General features: G+C 53.4%; 3 protein-coding genes across 7 annotated transcripts; 1 reads left to right on the top strand and 2 right to left on the bottom strand.

Moving 5' to 3' along the window:
- Positions 1 to 811: 811 nt before the first annotated feature.
- On the bottom strand, positions 812 to 6,694 carry Paxx (PAXX non-homologous end joining factor). Of its 4 annotated transcripts, none has more exons than XM_085835104.1 (7): positions 6,370 to 6,694; positions 6,238 to 6,298; positions 6,030 to 6,082; positions 5,752 to 5,942; positions 5,596 to 5,661; positions 5,362 to 5,446; positions 812 to 1,245 (listed from the first exon to the last, which is right to left on the bottom strand). In XM_085835104.1, the coding sequence occupies exons 1-7, from the start codon at positions 6,492 to 6,494 to the stop codon at positions 1,242 to 1,244; spliced, it is 585 nt and encodes a 194-aa protein (XP_085691230.1). In that variant the 5' UTR covers positions 6,495 to 6,694; the 3' UTR covers positions 812 to 1,241. The 4 variants fall into 4 exon arrangements, with proteins under 4 accessions (XP_085691230.1, XP_021011708.1, XP_021011706.1 ...); XM_021156049.3 differs by lacking the exon at positions 812 to 1,245 and adding an exon at positions 5,070 to 5,285; XM_021156047.3 differs by lacking the exon at positions 812 to 1,245 and adding an exon at positions 5,070 to 5,289 and having other exon boundaries at positions 6,370 to 6,693.
- Clic3 (CLIC family member 3) lies at positions 2,420 to 4,379 on the top strand. Its single transcript, XM_021156051.3, has 6 exons — positions 2,420 to 2,508; positions 3,249 to 3,358; positions 3,437 to 3,562; positions 3,699 to 3,805; positions 3,888 to 4,063; positions 4,144 to 4,379. The coding sequence occupies exons 1-6, from the start codon at positions 2,473 to 2,475 to the stop codon at positions 4,300 to 4,302; spliced, it is 714 nt and encodes a 237-aa protein (XP_021011710.1). The 5' UTR covers positions 2,420 to 2,472; the 3' UTR covers positions 4,303 to 4,379.
- A 5,364-nt stretch (positions 6,695 to 12,058) lies between the features above and the next one.
- On the bottom strand, positions 12,059 to 15,096 carry Ptgds (prostaglandin D2 synthase). 2 transcript variants are annotated; one of them, XM_021156212.3, is made up of 7 exons: positions 14,896 to 15,096; positions 14,311 to 14,450; positions 14,156 to 14,232; positions 13,418 to 13,534; positions 13,164 to 13,265; positions 12,633 to 12,691; positions 12,059 to 12,181 (listed from the first exon to the last, which is right to left on the bottom strand). In XM_021156212.3, the coding sequence occupies exons 1-6, from the start codon at positions 15,007 to 15,009 to the stop codon at positions 12,672 to 12,674; spliced, it is 570 nt and encodes a 189-aa protein (XP_021011871.1). In that variant the 5' UTR covers positions 15,010 to 15,096; the 3' UTR covers positions 12,059 to 12,181; positions 12,633 to 12,671. The 2 variants fall into 2 exon arrangements, with proteins under 2 accessions (XP_021011871.1, XP_029325802.1); XM_029469942.2 differs by having other exon boundaries at positions 12,666 to 12,691.
- Positions 15,097 to 15,993: the final 897 nt, after the last annotated feature.

The following is a 15,993-nucleotide window of genomic DNA, read 5'->3' as shown; positions in this document are numbered from 1 at the left end:
TCACCCAGGGAGGCCTTGAAGTTTTGATCCTCCTGCCTCAGCCTCCTAAGTAGATGGGATGGCAGGTCTGCATCACCAGGCTTGACTCTCTTCTCATTCTTTTAGAATATTTACCACCACTAGAAGTGGTGGCACACATCTTTGGTCCCAGCACTCAGGAGGCAGAGGCTGGCAGATCTCTGTGAGTTCGAGGCCAACCTGGTCTACAGGGCAAGTTTCAGGACAGCCAGGGCTGGCTGCACAGAGAAACCCTGACTCAAAACACAAAACAAAACAAAAAATTCTCAGGTTGGAAAGTGCACATCGTGTGTGACAGAGCAAAAGTTGGCACCTGTTCCTCCTGTCAGAAGTTCCCTACCAAGGCCTCTTGCTCTCAGTGAGTCTGCGGAGCCTCATGATCTGGAATCTTTTTTTTTTCAGTTCTCTGTGTTTTCCGTTTGTATTGCTTTGCTGTGGTTACCAGACGGAGAAAAGAGAGACTGGGCTTAGGGAAGGCTGGCTCCACTAAAACCCTGAGGAAAAATGTGTTCCAGGCCCTTCCCCTACCTGTAGACTTTGCTGTACACTCTGACAATCAATCCGTGGAGCATAGGCCTACCACCTTGCCCCCTCTGTCATAATGTTCACAGGATGTTCTGTGCACATGCCTCTGGCTTCAAATCTCCCCTACCACTGAAAAATACCTTAGCCACAAAACTCCCCTTTTGAAAAGACATAGTCATTTTGAATTAGAGCCTACTGGGTGGTCTCATTTTTTGATTGCCTCTTTAAGGACAATATCTCCCCCAACAAAAATCACAGATCCAGGGGGTTAAGATTCCAAAACAATAAACCTATAATATCAGACTCTGTTGGCATGCATCTGTGGGCCCATTTTTGTCCATTCTCTGTGATGGTACCCTGTGGGACACAGTTCAATGGTGCAGTGGTGACCCTGGATTTTGGGAGGCAAACTGTAGCTGAGTCCAGGAAGCTGCAAGCATGGGAGTGGAGCACCGATGGCTCCCACTACGCACAGACTGACACAGGACATGTCCACAGCTCCCCCGAAACAAGGAAGTGCCAGCTGGCGTCACTCTGGCTTGTTTCTTTCTCTCTAAGCCATGTTCATGTTGTATGTCCACTTCATCCCTTCCTTGTGGATTTGTAAGGTCAACTTTGCAAAAATATATAAATACGGTGTGTCTGGTGACCACTGGCAGTTGGGAAAGGCTTCAGGGCTGCCCCACAGTGATGATTTGTCATCTGCAAAGGACAGAAAACCACGAAACAGAAAGCTGACCATGTCAGTATGAAGCCAAAATAAAACTGACTCTAGGAGTCAAGAGTCGGATAGAGGAGGAACCGAGCCTCCGACACAAATCCAGGTTCCAGGGATGTCAGAGCTGTGTTCCACTTCAACTCTGGCTGAGGTCAGGGAAATGACAAGGCAGGGCTAAGGAGGAGGGAAGCCTGGCACAGCTGAGGCCCTGACTAGGAGTCAGGCACGTGAGCAGGTGAGTGGGCAGGTATGGAGCCACCTTGGCTTCACAGTGTAGCCTGGATGGCACCAGCCTACCAGAGACAAGAAAGCAATCCCTAGGTCCTGGTCTTAGCCAGTGGGCAGTGCTGGTTCTCTGTGAGCACAGGTTCTAAAGAACAGCTCTCCTGGATGGCTGCTGCTGTGAAACACAGGCTGAGACACAAAGAATGCCAAAGGCACTCCCACTGTGAAGCCCAGTGGGCTTGGGAAGGCCGAATGGCAGATTTGTGCCTGATAGGGTCAGACCATACTGGCCCTTTCCTTCCTGCTGGGGACCTCAGCCACTAGGTAGTAGTTTCTAACCCTTCCTGGTGCCAACTGAAGGTCGAGGTTAAGAGTAAGAAAGCTGCTCTGAGCCTGTGTGGACAGGATGGGGGCACGGAGTCCACTGCTCAGCTGGGTTAAACACCAAAACCAGGCTTATCAGCCTGCCGGCCACGAACATGTTTGGAATGCGGGTCCACCCTACCTGACTGGGTTTTGTCAGAGGGAGGGGGCATCTCTCCCGAAACGGCTTGTCACACAGACAGGTAAACTGAGGCATTTCCCACTCATTCCCACCCCCTGGCTGACTTTCTGGGATAAGGACTTGACAATGGAGAATGAGCCGCAGAAGGCTGTGAGGCAGCTCCTGGGCTGAGATCAACCCAGTTTGCGTTCACCACACTAGCTCCCCTCACAACCACACTGAGGCTTCAGTGTTTTGCTGTGAGCCAACTTCCCATACTCACACCTGGCCCTGAGACTCAGGTCTCCTGTGGTCGCTGGTAGCACGGACACTCTGGTCTTATACAGGCTCTGCTCTGGAAACCTGTCTGTTGCCTAGGTGGCTTCGTGGGGCGGGCCCACTGCCTGGGGAGGGTGGGGCATCAGAGAGACTTAAAGAGCTCCCAAGGCACACCCTGTGCCCTGGGCTGCTGCTGCCGCCGCTGGATGCCTCAGCTCCCACCATGGCTGAAACCACCAAGCTCCAGCTATTTGTGAAGGTTCTGGGCAGGCTGGGCTGGAAGGGGAGCTGGGCTTTTTTCTTGTTGCTATTTGGGAGGAGGGGTGGGTCTTCCTAATGGTGCCCAAGTCCCTATCCTTGTGGTGGGTTTGAGTTGCCCCACACAGGGCTGAGTAGAGCCAGGCATCCTGGGTGAGGAGCTACCATAAGGAGGATCAGAGAGCCTGGGTCCCGCTCTTCCCCTTGGCTCATGGACCTGGCCCAGCTCTGGGAGAAAGCTTCTTGGTGAGGTGTCAATCTGGTAGCTGGCACCTGGCATTTAGTACAGATTCAGGATCATGTGCCAGACTGGGGGCTTGCCAGAGATGGCCCTTTTAGCTATCAGGCCAGTGCTCAGACCTGAGTGGGAGCAGGTCCTGGTCTCCTCTTTGGTCTCTTTCCCTTCCTTCCCTGAGCTGTTAGCGTCAATACCCAGTTGTGTGGGTTAATAACTAGAGGATGAATCTCTGGCCTGCCCCACCCTGCAGTCAGTCTCTGTGACTGGAACCCTCTGGCAGGACCCCAAGCCTAGGCCTCTAAGCTCCCAACTTCTTTTGTCCTCCCCATTCCAGCGATCAGTTCAAGGGCCCTCACTAGACACTTGTAGATGCCATGCCCAACCAGGCCAGAGCCCTAGCCTGCCTCCAGAGCCAATGGCAGTGGGAGGCAGAGTTCCACCCAGCCAGGTGTCAGGATTCCTGGGTCTGCCCAGAGCCTGACACCTCTGTTCCACCCACCCAGGCCAGTGAGGATGGCGAGAGCGTAGGACACTGCCCTTCCTGTCAGCGGCTCTTCATGGTCCTACTCCTCAAGGGTGTGCCCTTCACACTCACCACAGTGGACACTCGAAGGTGAGACACCACCCTGGACCCTTGCCTGGCCTCTGCCCACCTCAGGCCAGCCACCTCCCTTCTGCTTGGTGTTCACAGGGCATTGGATGTGCTGAAGGACTTTGCACCAGGCTCACAGCTGCCCATCCTGCTGTACGACGGGGATGTCAAGACAGACACACTGCAGATCGAGGAGTTTCTGGAGGAGACATTGGGGCCACCTGAGTGAGCATCTGATGGGGCAGGAGGGCAAAGATGGGACCTCCTTGGGGGACACCTGGGAGAGTGCCTAGGAAGGGTGCTTTGAGGCACAGTGTACTTGAGGGTCTGACTGGAATTCTCAAACTACTCACACCCATAGCTTCCCTAGCCTGGCACCCAGGTACAGGGAGTCCAACACAGCGGGCAATGACATCTTCCACAAGTTCTCTGCCTTCATCAAGAACCCAGTGCCTACACAGGACAATGGTGAGACACAGGCCAGCAGGTCTAGGCAGGAGGGCTAACCCAAGGTCAAGGCTGAGTCCTCATGGTTACCATTGCCCCCAAGCCCTGTATCAGCAGCTGCTCCGGGCCCTGACCAGGCTGGACAGCTACCTGCGTTCACCACTGGACCATGAACTGGCGCAGGAGCCACATCTTCGTGAGTCCCACCGCCGCTTTCTCGATGGTGACCAGTTCACGTTGGCTGACTGCAGTCTGCTACCCAAGCTGCACATTGTGGATGTGAGTAAGGGACCAGCGGGTAGGGTGTGGGTGTGGGGGCCATCGAGTGAGACCCTCACCATGCTCTGCTGCACCCACAGACCGTGTGTGCACACTTCCGCCAGCTGCCCATCCCCGCGGAACTGTCCTGCGTTCGCCGCTACTTGGACAGTGCGTTGCAGAAGAAGGAGTTCAAGTATACGTGTCCACACAGCGCAGAGATCCTGGCTGCCTACCAGCCTGCTGTGCACCCCCGTTAGCCCCCCTACTTTCATACACTCATCTGCAGCCCCATAAAGCATCTCTGCCCCAAGTAATTGTGTCCTGAACGTCCAAATGGCCAGAGATCCACAACTACACCACCTCAACCCTATGGTGAGAAACAGAGTTAAAAGTGGTGGCCCCAAATGCTGAAGACAAGAGAGTCCACTGGGCAAAGCACAGTTCATCCTCCTCCATGGTGTGGAACAAAGGCCTGGGGCCCCTTACAGCTGCCCCGGCACAGAGGCATCAGGGATCTAGGGGATTGGATTAGTCTCCCAAACCAGTCAGGCCAGAGCTGGGCGGGGTGCCCTGGATGGCCAAGGAGGGTGGGGAGCAGAGCCCCATGAAGCTCAGCCTCTGGGATCCTGGCCAAGTGGGTGGGGGCAGGCCTACATTCCTCAGTCCAGCCACAGGCTGTGGGCCAACCATATCTCCTATAAGGGGCTTCTACTGTCTAATGCCCTGTGGTGGCCTCCAAGACAACGCCTTTGTGCTACCTGGGTAGGGCTTGCAAGTGTGGGACACCATTCTAAGCCTTAGAGAGTTCTGGCTCTACCAGACCAGGACCCTCTCAGCTTCTGTGCTGGCCATGCAGAATCAACACAGTAGGTCTGAGAAAGCTCTGCTGCCTGCCTTAAGACCTAGGCAGGAGAGCCTTCTGGATGCCGAGAGCCTGATGCATCTGTTTGCATCCCAGGGCTCCACAGTACACCAGAGGGGTCTTCTCGTGCCCCCTCCCCAAGGCCAATCTTCACAAGTCAAGTCTGGCCCAGCATCTCTCCCTGAGGGAGCAGTTTATTTGACGGAGAAGGGATGAGAGGCGCCTTTGCCCAACAGCAGGACCACAGGGGGAGTGAAGCAAAGGGTGTCTCTGATTAGTGGGTCCTAGATCTCCCCTTTCCTTGCAGACAGGCTCCTGGCCAAGTAACAGGCTTTGCTGTCCTCAGGTCTCATCGAAGTCTACACCAGCAGCTGGTTTCTTACTAGAAGACAAGAGTATGTAATACATAGAAGAAAAGGAAGGGACCAGGGTAGGGAAGACAGGTGGCAAGTACCTTTTGAAGCCAGGATTGATGAGAGACTCCCCTGGACACCGTCTCCTGACCCCAGGCCCAGAGCTGCCTCTCTGGTGATCAAGTTCTGCCAGAAAATAGGATCAGGGAAATCTTGAACTCCAAAGAACCCTGGCCAGAACTCTGTCCACATCGAAAGATTCTCCCATGAGGCATCTGGAGAGGCAGTTCCAGAGAAAGAACAGCCCCAGCCCACATGCCAGGCCCACCCCTTACCTGGTAAGAACTGAGTGCCTGCTGGCTGGGTGTTCTTCCTGGAGCTAGTGATGGTCTCTTCTGCAGCTGAGAGAGAGTCGTGGCATCTCACTCAATGCCAGGAGGGTCTGCAAAAGCATGCCTGAGGGAAGGTACAGGTGCCCACACATACAGTACCTGCCAGCCGCCTCTCTAGGTTGCATACATGCTCTGCCAGGCTGAGAGTCAAAGCCTGCAGCCTGGTGGCTGCCTCCGGGCTGGGCACCTTGGAGAGGTCAAAGGCCAGGGCAGAGGTATCCCCTGAAAGGGTTATCAATGCTCTGTCTTCTTGCAGGCTTACAGTCACTGCCTGCTGTTGGCAGGCTGCCCTAAGGAGGGAGATGTGTGTTATGGCCAGGATGTGTTAGCAGTACCCCAAGCTCCTCATTCACATGGCCTCCCTAACTGGAACTCACCTGAACCGGGAATGGATATCTTCAGCCCCACTTAGGCCAAATCGGGCTTTCTGCTGGGAACAAGGAATTGTCACTAACCGCCCAGGACCTTGGACCCACTGGACATTCCAAACTGACCTACCCTGGAAATGCTATTAGAACCACTGCCATGGAGAGGGGGAGGGTGGCAAGCTCCCAGATGTCTCCTATCCCCAGTACTGTTACTCACGAGCGTCGCCAGGCTGTCAGGCGAAAAGCAGGTGCTCCAGAGCTCCGCGGCGTCCGTCACACTGGGTGGGAGGGGCTGTCAGGCACCGCGCCCGCTATGCTCCCGCACCCCACATCCCTAGATTCCACTCACTAGAGGTTGAAGTCATCGGGGTCCCCGTCTCCACCACTCTTCCGCTCGCAGTAGCACACCAGGCGGGGGGAGCCCGAACCCGGCGGCAGAATACAAAGCGGCAGCGACAACAGCGGAGGAGCCATGACATGAGGGCGGTCTCGCCGCAGGAGCCAAGCTAGAAGTGGGCTGAGGGCGCCTGCGCAGAAGTACAAACTCGGTGACTCACAAGCTAAGGTGTCCGCTCGGTGGCGGAACTTCTGGTGTCTGGAGGGACGGAAGGACAAGGCTGCTGGGATGGGCGGTACTCAAGGTTGACATTGTTTCCGGGCACCAGGAGGCACTGAGTATGAGGCTGACTAAAGGGCGGGGTTTAGCACGTGGGGCGGGGCGGGAAGCACTCGGAGGGCGGGGTTTAGCGCATTAGCTACTCAGTTTTATTCTGGGCTCTGTCCTTTGGCCCTTGCACCCAAACAGAGATCTACTATGGCCTCACTCCTTGTGCTCTTCCGCTTTTCTGGGTCCTTCTTAGCAACATATCTGCCGCTCTTCAATGCCGGTCCTCTTTCCTATCTATCCCCCATGGGCTTGTCCTGCAGGGCCTCCAAACTGTTGGTCACTTGTCCCTTCCTGTCACTTTAGATATAAACACATCTCTTTCTAAAGCTGAGTTGTAACAAACCAAAATACAAGAGTAAGTACAGTACATGTGGAAACGTTTGGAGATGCAATTTTCTCCCAGGTAATACCCTCCCATTGTCTGAGTCATCCCCCTCTGTGTGCTACCTGTCAGCCCTGAGGACACCTTCACCAACAGGAGGTCTCTGGAACCTGAGATCTAATGGGAGAGATGACTAATCCGACAGGACAGCACTCACATTGCAGCAAATGCTCATGAGAATCCACACAGGGCCTGCATAGTAGGGGCCGATGCCACCTGCAGAGAATGGAGCCCAGCAAAGGGTGTGCTCAGGAGGAGCCCCGATGGGAACAGAAGTCTTCCCAAGGCTGTGGAAGAGGGCTAGCATGAACCTATGAGAACCATGGTGAGAGTGGTTAGTAACTTCGTGAACTGTGCTAACATTTGAAAAGTGCCATCAGCCAAACATACTCAATTCCCACTTTCCTCTAGTTTTGCTCAACCCTAGGACCAGAGCCTTTGAGTGCATGGTTTTTTGCCTGTCTCCAGCGGGGTGTACTTACCTGTAGCTCTTTTGAAAGTGTCCTCTTGAGGATCCACGTAGAATATTTCACCTCTGCCAAGTCTCCATCCCTCTCTCCCATGTCTTACTTTCCCTGCTTTTCACTGTGTACCGTACATCCTGGTTTTAGGAGTTTCTGGCTCAGCCTTGATGTCTGCCTACATCTCCACCATTGTCTGACCCCTTCTAGAAGCTGCATCTAAGGTCTTGCTTCTATTCTAGCCATTGGAATGTGGCAGAAATGATGTCTGTCATTTCTCCCATCCCTACTGCATTGCTCACCACAGCACAAGGCAACCCAGGAAAACCTTTGATATCAAAGTATGGAGGCCTGCCTGTGCCAGAGCCAGAGCCCAAGCCCGAGCCTGAGCCTGAGCCAGGAAGCAGAGTCCTGTCCAGGCCTCGGGTCTGGGAGATGGTGAACGACATCCTCTTCCACTCGAGGGGCCTGTCCCAGACCTTAAGGACCTGGAGATACTGCTACTTCTTGTTCTAGGCTGCTAAAGTCTGCAAGGATTTGTTTTTCAGCCTCCCATGGAGCTGCTGGTTTTGTTTGTTTGCTTTGTTTTGTTTGTTTTACCAATTTGAGTGAAAAACTTTCAACCGACTACAAAGCAGAAATAATAGCATAATGAGCCCCAGATGGAAGAATTATCAACACTTTGACAAATTTACAATCAGTATTTTTATTAAATTCTATTTTATTTTATTAATTTTTGCATAATATTCGCATTACAGGTGTCACTGAACTATACCCTCAAACAATTCAGGACAATTTTGTCTCTTCAAACATTGGTACTTCAGGGAGTGGTGGAACACACTTGTAAATCCAGATGGAAAGGCTGAAGCCCAAGGATCCCAGGTACCTGCTCAGCACACAACAGGGTCCTAGCACACACACACACAAGCCAAACAAGTTATACTGTTTATACAGAATAATACACTTACCTTCCTGTGTGTGTGTTCTACATATTCACATATACACACATATGTGCAAGTAGAGACTGGAGCCAATGTGAGCACCTCCCTCAGTTTATTATTATTAAGCATTTCTATTCATTTTATTGTGAGTGGGTGTATGTGTGTCATGGTACAGAGGTCAGAGGTCAAAGGGCAGTTAGTTTTCTTCTTCCATCCTTAGGTCCCAGGGATCAAACTCAGGTCATAAGACTTAGCAGCAAGTACCTTTGCCTTTAGAGGCATCTCAGTGGCCTTCTATTTGAGGTACTTGAAAGCTGAATCTGTCTACAGTGGCTCCCGGGACCCAGGACACACATGGAACAGGGTGGAATATGGCTTGCCTCATGTAATTGCTGTTCCAAAGCGGGAGCTTCAGGGCAGCTAAACCAGCCGTATCATACTCTTAGGCCAGATGCTGGGGAGGACTACAGGGTCCAAGAAGGGCCTTTAGGCACCTTGGGTCTTCCCAAGAAGAACTAAGGTGTAGCCCTTTCCCTGCAGCTACTGCCCTAAAGGACCCAGCCTATGTGGTTTCCAGATTTAGACAGGCCTTGCCACCCACCACCCACTCTCTGACTCCCCTATGAAACACTGCTTCTGTCAGCCTCACCAAAATGTTTATTGTGCCTGGGGAGCTGTAGAGAAAAACAGGAAGCTCTTTGGGTGAAGACTCAGCATAGAGGCATCATGAGCCAACTGATCCCGCAGGTGGCTGGACCCAATACAAGGAGCAGGTGGAGCATTACTGAAAACCCCAAACATTACTGAAAGTGGGCAGTAAGGATCTGGAGGGACACAGCAGCTGTTTGAAGCTATGGTGGCCAGCCCTCCCTGCCTTCTCCCTGCTGGAGACCATGCCCAATGTAGTTCTATGTTGGTGTTAGAGTGGAGCATTGGGAGGGAACTCTGAGGACACTCATCTGTGCCCAACACACTGATTTGTTGAGAAAGCAGATCTCATGAATGCCTTTGTCCCTTCCTTAAGTCCTCCACCCTCAGCCAGTGATAGTCTCTTGTGTGTACTGACTTGAACATTCTGCCCCTTCACTTGGCCTAGACACCTGGCCACCCTGCTACAGACTCTTAAACATGGAAGTCTCAAGAAGACACTCTGAGAAACAAAGTTTCTTTCTCCATGAGTGAGCAGGTGATGAAATGTGTCCTGGGCAGTACTCCCACCCAGGCTGGGGACACTGCTCCAGGAGAGGGAGTCTGTGTCTGGTACTGGAGGTTATCAGGACCAGCTCCTCTGCCAACGACTGGAGAGTGTTGCTTCTCTGTCTTGAAGTACATCACAGCAAAAGCTCTGGTTTGTCCATGAAGAGCACAGGAATGCTACTCTAGGTCATGACTAAAAGTGAAAGGTGGGTTGCTGATCAGGACTCAAAGATGCCTGCCTACTTAGGAAGCTCCCCAACATAGAAGCCACCCCTGGGACACTTCCCAAGATGGCTACCCCAGTCCTGCAGCCTACACAATGAGCTTCCCCACCCCACTTCTTTCCCTGCTGCCAAATGACAATCTTTTGGCTATCCAAACCCCTCACCTGGGTTGCTGAACTGCCTGGCTAGGGCACTCTTGGTGAAGGTTGCTTCTCTCTCCTGTCATCTGCCACCTGGCCTGGGGAGAAAGATCTCCACACCCGAGCCACCAGTGACCCTTGAAGGTGCTCAACACCAAGATCTGCCTTGCGTTTTCAGGCAGCCCCAGTGAGCTGAGGACATTGCCCATGCAGAGCTGTCATGGGGTCTCCTGTTGGCCTTCACAAGGGGACTGAGTGCTTTAGCTTACAGGGTGATGGAAGCGGGAAAGGAGGGTGTGTAGAATCTCCAGCCTCCTCCGTAGATGCACACAGACATACAGACCTTGTTTCCTCACACAGGCCATAGGCAGACTTTCAGTGTAGGCCAAGGTCCTTTGGAGAGCGGGCTTCTGTGGCTCTTATTTGGGTCTCCACTGCCCAGGCTGTCTGGAGTCTATGGGTTGTACTTTTGGTATGCCAGAGACAGATCTGATCCCCACCCCACTCACTTCACTGAGTTACACACTTCCTCGTCTGAGGGTAAATTGAAGGTGAGTTTCATAGGATCACTCGTGTGAGATACCACATGACAGCCAGGCCACCATTGGGCATGGCGCTCACTAGGACCACGTGCATCTTTCATGGTCCTGGAACCCCTGGTTATCTGATGTAGTCCCAAGTGTGTGCTGGGTCCTCTGAATGGCAGGGTAGGGCAGGGAAGCTGGGTAGAATCCTCTGCATGCTGCAAGAGCCCACTTCATCTTGTCATGATCTCTTGCTTTCCTGCCAAAGCTCAGTGTCCAGGGCCCATAACCTCTGTACCTAGAACAACTGTAAGCCAGTGTTTGGAGACTGAGACAACTTATTCCAACTTCTGGTCCAGGACACTGTATACACAAGGCCATTTCTGGTCTACTGTAACAAATGGATGGAGGCCTTTAAGTCCAAGACCCTGACAGGCTGGAACCAAAGAAAGTGTGCACAAAAGCTTGGGGTGAAGAAGGTGAAAGGAGAGGGTGTGGGGAGGGTGTGGACTTCCCTGGCTGACATCAGGCTGTCCTGCCTGGGGACCTGAGCCGGGGACACTCTAAGCAGGGCAAAGAACAAATCAGCAGAGCCACAGCATTCAGAGGATCCTCCAGGCCAAGGGACTGTCATGGCTTCTCAGTGGCCTTCATATCCCCAAGATGCCCTGAGATAGCTGGCCTGTCCTGGAACACAGTGACTGTGCCAGACCGCTGACTGAATTGTACCTGGCTCACACCACCACATCCTGTCAGCCCATGTTTCATGTGGGACGGGTAAGGAGCTCAGCAGTCAGGGGCAGGAGCTTAGTGGCCTCCGGGCCTGAGGGCTGCCAAACAGTTCTGGCATGTCAGATCAGGCATAGTGTAGCCCCCTTCTCCCGGAAGACTTCCTAGAGGCAACCCTCTTCACTGACCCAGGACTTGGTGTGGTCTGTTGGGTCTAGGACCTGTTCACTATGAACCAGAGGGAAAGAGATGAGGGATTGGGAATAGCTGCTCAGGTGGAAATCTGGAAGAAAAGTGGGGCTAATTAGGTGGCCATCTGTGGCTTTGGTGCCTTTGACTAGGGCTCTAGTCAGAGGGTTGGGGTAGGAGCAGAGGTACAGGCAGCCTCTCCAGCCCACTCTGTCAATCTGTATCTGTAAAACAACTCCTTTTTGTCCTTCCAAATGTATTGTCTAATACAAAGATTCTTACCCCACATTGAAAGCTTATGGGATCCGAGGCTCCCCAGATGCACAGGGGTGGACACATGTTTGAAGGATTAGCAATTAAGTGACAGCAGCCTAGCTGAGGTCTGTGACTAGATTGGCTGGGGCATGTGGTGAGGTTGCAGCCTCCCTATGCAGAGTAGCTGCTGAACCAGGCACATCAGTCAGGCTGTTCCTAGTCAGGGCTTGAGCAGGAACAGGCATCTTCCTGGTCATTATATTGAGAAATTTATAAGAGGGATATAGGACAGCCCAGAGGCCTAGAGGACAGACAGACAAAAGCAAACGTCTGACTTGCTTTGGACTTTTATTTCTTTGTCAAGGCAAAGCTGGAGGTTGTAGAGGCACTTTGGGGAGCCAGGGCTGGGATTTTGAGAGTGACAGAGCAAAGGAGTCCTGAGGCCAGGTCACCTGGACAGAAGAACAAGAGCCATCAGTGACACAGCAGCACCCTTAGCCCCAGTGGGACCCAAACAGCACTTCTGGCCAGGGCCTCCTAGAATATTCCTCCAGAGCCTATAGTCCCAAAGGCACAGTCAATGGCACTAATGTGGAGCTCTCTGACTTGCCATCTTTATCCCTGACCATTCCCCTTCCTGATCTTGCCCATCCTGGCTCCTTGGAGACCCCTGCTGTGGGATAGGCTTCACGGGACGGCGATCTCTCCCCATCGCCTGGACTGTTATCCTTCTCCCCACGAGCCCTGAGCCATCAGCCCTATTTTAGCCGTTGGTATTGAAACTATACCTTGTTTTGGACTGCCTCACTTGGATGCCTGTGCTTGGGAGCTGTATCCACACCACTCCCGTCATGTGACCACTCAGTGGCCACCCTATTGAGTAAGTGGCCGAGTAGCGCTTACCATGTGACCAGCCCTCTGACTGACTTCTCTCACCTGCATTTACTCTTGAATGCACTTATCTGCCAAGAAAGAAGCCCAGGGAAGTAGTGAGCACCAGGCTTAGACACACATTCACCAGGACTCCATGCTTCTCCCTGGACTCTAAGAAGCCTCCCCAAGGCCATGGAGAACTAGCTTTGGCTGAGCCCCCAAACTTCAGACTCCATCCCACCTCTGCTCCAATCTGTCCTTTAAAACATAAAAGGTGTCTTTCTCCATCTGTTTGTTCCAGTATCACCCCTGTACTCCTAGCTAGGGGGCTAGCAGACAGGGGAGCTAGGTGTCCACCAGGAACAGGATTCCCAATAAAAGGGGCTGTAGGTAGATGTAATAATGTCGGACAGACTGACACCTCCATTTATTTCTTGAAGCCCCCTAGACTATCAGGTAGCAGGGCAAGGCTAAGCTCGCCCTAGTCGCCCTCACTCGCTGCAACCAGAGGCTGCACTAATCCGACTATAATTCCCTCCCCAGCCGCTTAGCCCCCCTCACCCGGTTGGGGCAGGAAAACAATGTCCTCCTCTGTGAGGCCCTGGGCCTTGCTAAAGGTGGTGAATTTCTCCTTCAGCTCGTCCTTCAGAGTCTGGGTTCTGCCTGGTAGATAAAGAACGGTCTGGTGTCAGGAGGCAAAAAGCCCCCGCCCTGCTCCCACACACCTTTGTTACTGTCCTCTAGGGTCAGGTCTTGGTCAGTTTCCAACCTCAGGCATCTCCCCTGTGCGTGGACCTGTGGGCTGGGATACCTACTGTAGAGGGTGGCCATGCGGAAGTCCTGGCCTGGGCCCTTGGTGCCTCTGCTGAATAGAAGAGCGTACTCATCATAGTTGGTCTCCACCACTGAGACCGAGTGGACGCTGCCCGAGTCTGGAAACCCAAGAAATGACACTGATTGGATCATGTGGCTCCCACATCTCCGCCCCTCTGCTCAGAGCGGGTGGCCTTTGGGGGCTTCTCTGTGGGGAGGGTCTCAGGTCTTCTTCATCCACATCTGCCCTGGCTGTCCTCCCTGTCCCCCCTGGGTGGCCACCAGACAGTTTCTAGCTTCCTGCCTGAACAGCCTGGGAACACTGTCTCCAAACCATAAGTCTTGGGGAGAGAGTAGAAAACACTTAGACCCAAGACATCAGCAGGCTGGGTTACAATATAGCCGGAAGGCAAAGGGAATAGGGTTCTGGTGGGGAGCCAGAGCTCAGGTGAGGGGTGGAAAGAGGTCCTTGGATAGAAACTATGAAATGTGGGTAGGATTTGGGGAATGCCTGTATGTGACCCACTTGAGCAGTAGAGTACTGGAAAATTCCATTTGGGCAGGAAAGGGACCTTGAAGAATGTGGGTGGGCCTCAGAGAGGCTAAAGTCCCCAGAGAGAGGTAGCCCCGTGTGCCTGAGGCAGACTCACAATCAGACCTGGCCTTGGATGTGCTGTGACCGCTATCCCCACAATTTTGGGACAGAGGGCTGTACCCAGATAAGGAAGCGGCTCACTCACGGGGACTGTTGTAGGTGTAGTGTCCAGGAACCCCCACAGGCTGCAGTACCATGATCTTGGTCTCACACTGGTTTTTCCTGTGGGTAGATTACCCTTGAAGTAAGGGACCAAGCCCCAGGATGCCCCCCAGAATTTGCCATACCCCCTTGTCTCACCTGAGGAAGGTAGAGGTGAGATTGAGGCCGCCTTCTGTGGAGGGGGCTACCTCTGTCTTGCACATATACAATACAGCTTTCTTCTCCCGGAACCAGCTTGAGTTGGAGGCGAGGCCCGCACTGTACCAGCGCCCCATGAACTGCGACCAGTGGATGCCTGGGTCTGCTCCATGAGCCCCTCATGGGCAGACCCTGGTGGGCTGGTCTTCCCTCCTCTGACTCCTCCCCACACAGGTCCTAGCAGCATGCCTCTCTCTCCTCTCCGTTCCCTTTATAGCAGGCTGGCTTATCGCCCCATGGAGGAGTGGGTAGCAGAGACCCCCCCCTTCCCCAGGGTGTTGAACTCCTTGTCTTTGTCACAGCCCTCATCCTAGTCCACTATTGGGTAAAGTGGGTATCAGAGGATACCACATTCCTGACGGAGTCAGGTGGACCAACCAGGCTGTGTGCCAGGGTGGTTCCAGCCAGCTCCCATGCACAAGCACACAGGCTGACAGTGCCCAGAACACCCTCTTTGGTGAGAGAAAGCCTGGCTCTGCCCTAAGGGCTCTGCTTCTTTGGGTGTGGGGTAGGGGACCCTCTCACCTTGTCTTGTTGAAAGTTGGGCTGCACTGTGTCATGGCCCTGGGCTGGGGTCTGTGGGAATCCCAAGAGACCCAGGAGGACCAAACCCATCCACAGCATGCGAAGAGCAGCCATTTGCTCAGAGCAGAGAAGGTGTCTGGGCCTGATGCCAGCAATGTGGACAAAGCAAGGAAGACTGAGCAGAACGAGCAGAGGGCACTGTGGAGACCCCCTATTTATGAGTCAGGCTTGGCCTCCACCCAAAGCCCAAGGACTGCCCACTGAAGGCTCGTGATGTTGGTGTGAGGGAGGGGGGCTGTCCCAGCTGCAGCCTCATCTGCTAATTATGTAAGAGGTTCCAGCTGAGCCCCACACCTCCTAGAAGAAGAAACCTCTGCCTGCCCCCAACCCCAGTTCCAGAGGCAGAACTGGCTCAGGCCTTGCCCACTCCTGCCGGGCAAAGCCCACATACCTCACAGTGGGAATGGTGCCGGATGTGTACTCTGGCGCTTCCCTGCTGCTGGAAAATCTAGTCACTTCCCACCTAGGGCTAAGACCTGCTTCTCACAAGCCCTACCTATCATCCCTCTCCAAGTCCCATGACCCCAGCAGGGAACACAAAGCACCATTTGTGCCTTGAACATTTGGTCCTGAAAGGCTATCAGTCATGAGGAACCCTCACCAAGATAAAGAAGCTCACGCACTCTACCCTGAAGTAAATCCAAGAACCGGCATGTTGAGTACAGCCTCCCCCGTGGTCAGCTTCTGGGGTTCACATGATGGCCCTTTGAGCTCCCATAGAGGTGGTGGGTGGGAAGGGTGAAGCAGTGGGCTTCAAGCTTCTATAGGTAAGGACAGAGTCTGTGGCTTCTTCCTGGCTTCCAAGATCTGTCTCTGGATGGGACACCAATGACCACAGAAGAGAGAGAGAACCAGCCCACACTGCCCTTCATCCCGTCCCTGGGGCCCAGGAACATTTATTTATCCTGGGTTCTGGGGCACAGGATCATTTAGTATGAACCTCTGAGTGGTCTTTGTGAGGAAGGTCTCTTGCTTTCTCACTAATGTTGGGGCTACCGGAAGTGGGTAGGTTCCAGAACCCCTTTACTCAGCCCACCT

Source organism: Mus caroli, unplaced genomic scaffold (genome assembly GCF_978045245.1).
Source record: "Mus caroli unplaced genomic scaffold, Mus_caroli_1 scaffold_2, whole genome shotgun sequence".
Lineage (NCBI taxonomy): Eukaryota > Metazoa > Chordata > Mammalia > Rodentia > Muridae > Mus > Mus caroli.
The sequence above is the reverse complement of the archived record's forward strand: the minus strand, read 5'-3'. Positions and strand labels throughout refer to the sequence as shown.

Bases quoted from the DNA above. Each gene is read 5' to 3' on its own strand.
- Ptgds (XM_021156212.3), bottom strand. From the start codon at position 15,009: ATGGCTGCTCTTCGCATGCTGTGGATGGGTTTGGTCCTCCTGGGTCTC. The intron at 13,535-14,155 runs GTGAGTGAGCCG...TTGGGTTTCCAG, and splicing joins CTACACCTACAACAGTCCCC to ACTCGGGCAGCGTCCACTCG. The intron at 12,692-13,163 runs GTGAGGGGGGCT...CTTTCTTGGCAG, and splicing joins TGTTTTCCTGCCCCAACCGG to ATAAGTGCATTCAAGAGTAA.
- Clic3 (XM_021156051.3), top strand. From the start codon at position 2,473: ATGGCTGAAACCACCAAGCTCCAGCTATTTGTGAAG. The intron at 2,509-3,248 runs GTTCTGGGCAGG...CCACCCACCCAG, and splicing joins AGCTCCAGCTATTTGTGAAG to GCCAGTGAGGATGGCGAGAG. The intron at 4,064-4,143 runs GTGAGTAAGGGA...CTGCACCCACAG, and splicing joins CCAAGCTGCACATTGTGGAT to ACCGTGTGTGCACACTTCCG.
- Paxx (XM_021156047.3), bottom strand. From the start codon at position 6,494: ATGGCTCCTCCGCTGTTGTCGCTGCCGCTTTGTATTCTGCCGCCGGGT. The intron at 6,083-6,237 runs GTGAGTAACAGT...CCTTGTTCCCAG, and splicing joins CTGACAGCCTGGCGACGCTC to CAGAAAGCCCGATTTGGCCT. The intron at 5,290-5,361 runs GTACTTGCCACC...CTTGTCTTCTAG, and splicing joins ATCAATCCTGGCTTCAAAAG to TAAGAAACCAGCTGCTGGTG.